The sequence below is a fragment of the Colobus angolensis genome, unplaced genomic scaffold (genome assembly GCF_000951035.1).
Source record: "Colobus angolensis palliatus isolate OR3802 unplaced genomic scaffold, Cang.pa_1.0 Scaffold563, whole genome shotgun sequence".
Taxonomy (NCBI): Eukaryota; Metazoa; Chordata; class Mammalia; order Primates; family Cercopithecidae; genus Colobus; species Colobus angolensis.
Window position 1 is genome coordinate 107370 of NW_012119188.1, and position 2512 is coordinate 109881.

The 2512-nt window shown below is 57.4% G+C and overlaps 1 protein-coding gene across 2 annotated transcripts in view; it reads right to left on the reverse strand.

Moving 5' to 3' along the window:
• Positions 1-2512, reverse strand: part of SLC29A4 (solute carrier family 29 (equilibrative nucleoside transporter), member 4) — a 31954-nt gene that overhangs the window by 12001 nt on the left and 17441 nt on the right. Inside the window, exons 3-5 of one of the 2 annotated variants that reach the window (XM_011961683.1) lie at positions 1920-2051; positions 1546-1659; positions 971-1099 (exon numbers count right to left, since the gene is read on the reverse strand). In XM_011961683.1, the coding sequence (XP_011817073.1) occupies positions 971-1099; positions 1546-1659; positions 1920-2051 (375 nt within the window). The remainder of the gene's footprint in view (positions 1-970; positions 1100-1545; positions 1660-1919; positions 2052-2512) is intronic. The other variant, XM_011961684.1, reaches the window with a different exon arrangement.

Sequence of the window (2512 nt, forward strand, 5' to 3'; positions counted from 1 at the left end):
GCCTGGCTAGTTTTTTGTATTTTTTAATAGAGACGGGGTTTCACCGTATTAGCCAGGATGGTCTCGATCTCCTGACCTCCTGATCCGCCCATCTTGGCCTCCCAAAGTGCTGGGATTACAGGCTTGAGCCACTGCGCCCGGCCAAGAAAGGTGATGACATCTACAACTAACTCTCAAATGGTACAAGGGAAAATATGTATTTTATATTTATCTATACTTAGGGAGAAATTTAAATACAGAGAGAGAGGGGTGGAGGGAGGGGGGAGAGAGTGCTCGTGTGAGACTTCACTGTATCATTCTTGCAAGCTTTCTTTAGGTTTGAAATTTTTGCAAAATAAAAAGTAGCTTTCAAAAGTTTGTAAGGCCAGGCGCGATGGCGCGTGCCTGTAATACCAGCACTTTGGAAGACCGAGATGGGAGGACTGTTTGGGGCTAAGAGTTCAAGACCAGCCCGGGCAATATAGAGAGACCCCTGTCTCTTCAAACAATTTTTTAAAACTAGCCAGGCTTGGTGGCATGTGCCTGTGGTCCTAGCTACTCAGGAGGCTGAGGTGGGAGGATGGCTCACCAGCTTGAGTCCAGGAGGTTGAGGCTACAGTGATCTATGATCATGCCACTGCACTCCAGCCTGGGTGACAGAGTCAGACCCTACTGAAAGCCATTGCCCAAGAGAAACAGTGACATGGTGACAAAGGCAGAACAGTCTTTGAAGCCCTGTTTATACCAGGGAAACCAGGGACTGCCTCAGGGTCTCTGTGGCTACACACTGTGCATACACAGGCTCGTGTGGGTGTGAGCCAGTGTGCCTGGGTGTGCAGGTGTGTACGTTGGCATGCAGGTGGACACACACCTGGCACCCAGCCAGCCCAGCTCCCATCATGTCACATGCCACCAGCAGAAGACCAGGGCTGGGGTGGGACAGGGTGGGAAGTGGGCACTCAGGGCCTCACCCCTGGGCCCCGGTTCCTACCTGTGCAGCCAAAGGCCACGGTGCCCACAGCGGCCAGGTTGATGGCGTAGGCCTGGTCCCGAGAGAAGAGCTGCAGCCACACATCGCAGATGCTGATAAAAAGGAGAGGGCCCAAGGCTAAGAGGTAGCCTGTTGGGGGAGAGGCCAGTGAGGGGAGCGGTGGAGCCAACTGGGTGGGGGTCCCCCTCCTCCTCGCCCCTCCTGCATAGTCGGTCAGAGGCTTTCTCTGCCCTTCCTCTTTAAGGACGGCCAGGGATGCTTTACAAGTCTAACAGGGGCACCCGGAGGGTTTCCCGGAGGAGGCGCCATTTGAGCCAGGCCTTGAAGCTGGATGACACCGTGCGGAGGAATGGGAAAGGAAGAACACACTGGGTGTGGGGAAGAGCTTGGGCGGGGCCCAGGGACATGCGGTGGGGTACAGAGGCCCCACCACGGCCAGACCCCAGGCAGCCCTATGAAGTGTGCCCATTTTACAGACGAGGCGAGTGAGGCTCAGGGAAACTGGGCAAGTGGATGACCAGCCAGGCACATGGGAGCCACAACAGGTAGGCGTCCCGTGGCGGGGCCCAGCGCACCTGCAGTGATCCTGGTGTGCAGGGTCAGTCTCTCCACCAGGACGTTGTTCAGGAGCACGGCTGCCAGCGCCACCAAGATGTAGGTGAGGCTCATGTCAAACACGATGGAGGTCCCTGTGGAGGGCCAGAGCCAGCAGGTGCTGAGGGAGGCCCCACCCTCTGCACTGACCCCTGCCAGATGCGACCTCCCAGAAGCGGCTCGCTGCCCAGAGAGGGTGAGTGGCTGCCCTGAGGTCACTCAGCAGCTCACAGTGGAGCCAAGATCCGAATAAAATGGGTACCTGGGGAGGACCCTCCCCACCGGGGGTTTCTGGGAGGCCCCAGGCCATGATGGAGTATGCTGAGTGGCCGGGGGTGACCGTGGAAGGACCCACCTGGGTACTTGTGATGCAGGTAGTCCACGTCCGTGATGAAGCTGTTGTACGGCAGCAGGAAGCCCACGCCAGCCAGCAGCATTGCAAAGTAGATGGCGTGGTAGCGGTCATCGGGCACCGGCTCCTCCAGTGCTGAAGCCAGAGACACCAGGTGAGACGGGGCACCCTCCATGCATGGCTGCGGCCTCCGCACAGGACGATGGCCATCACCTCGGCCTCCATCACCATGGCCACTGTCCGTCGCTGTGACCCCTGCTCCCCTCTGCTCCAGATACCTCTGTCATCTGGCCATTATCAAAAGCCACCAAATACTGTGGCTACGGCCACCACACCCACGCGATCACAGCCACTGAAGCCACCAGCTTGATGGACAGGAAACCAGCTCATGCAATTCCAGCACTTTGGGAGGCCGAGGCGGGCAGATCTCCTGAACTCAGGAGTTCGAGACCAGCCTGGCCAACATGGTGAAACCCCATCTCTACTAAAATAGAAAAAATTAGCTGGGCGTAGTGGTGCAAGCCTATAGTCCCAGGTACTCAGGAGGCTGAGGCAGGACAATAGTTTGACCCCAGGAGGTGGAGGTTGCAGTGAGC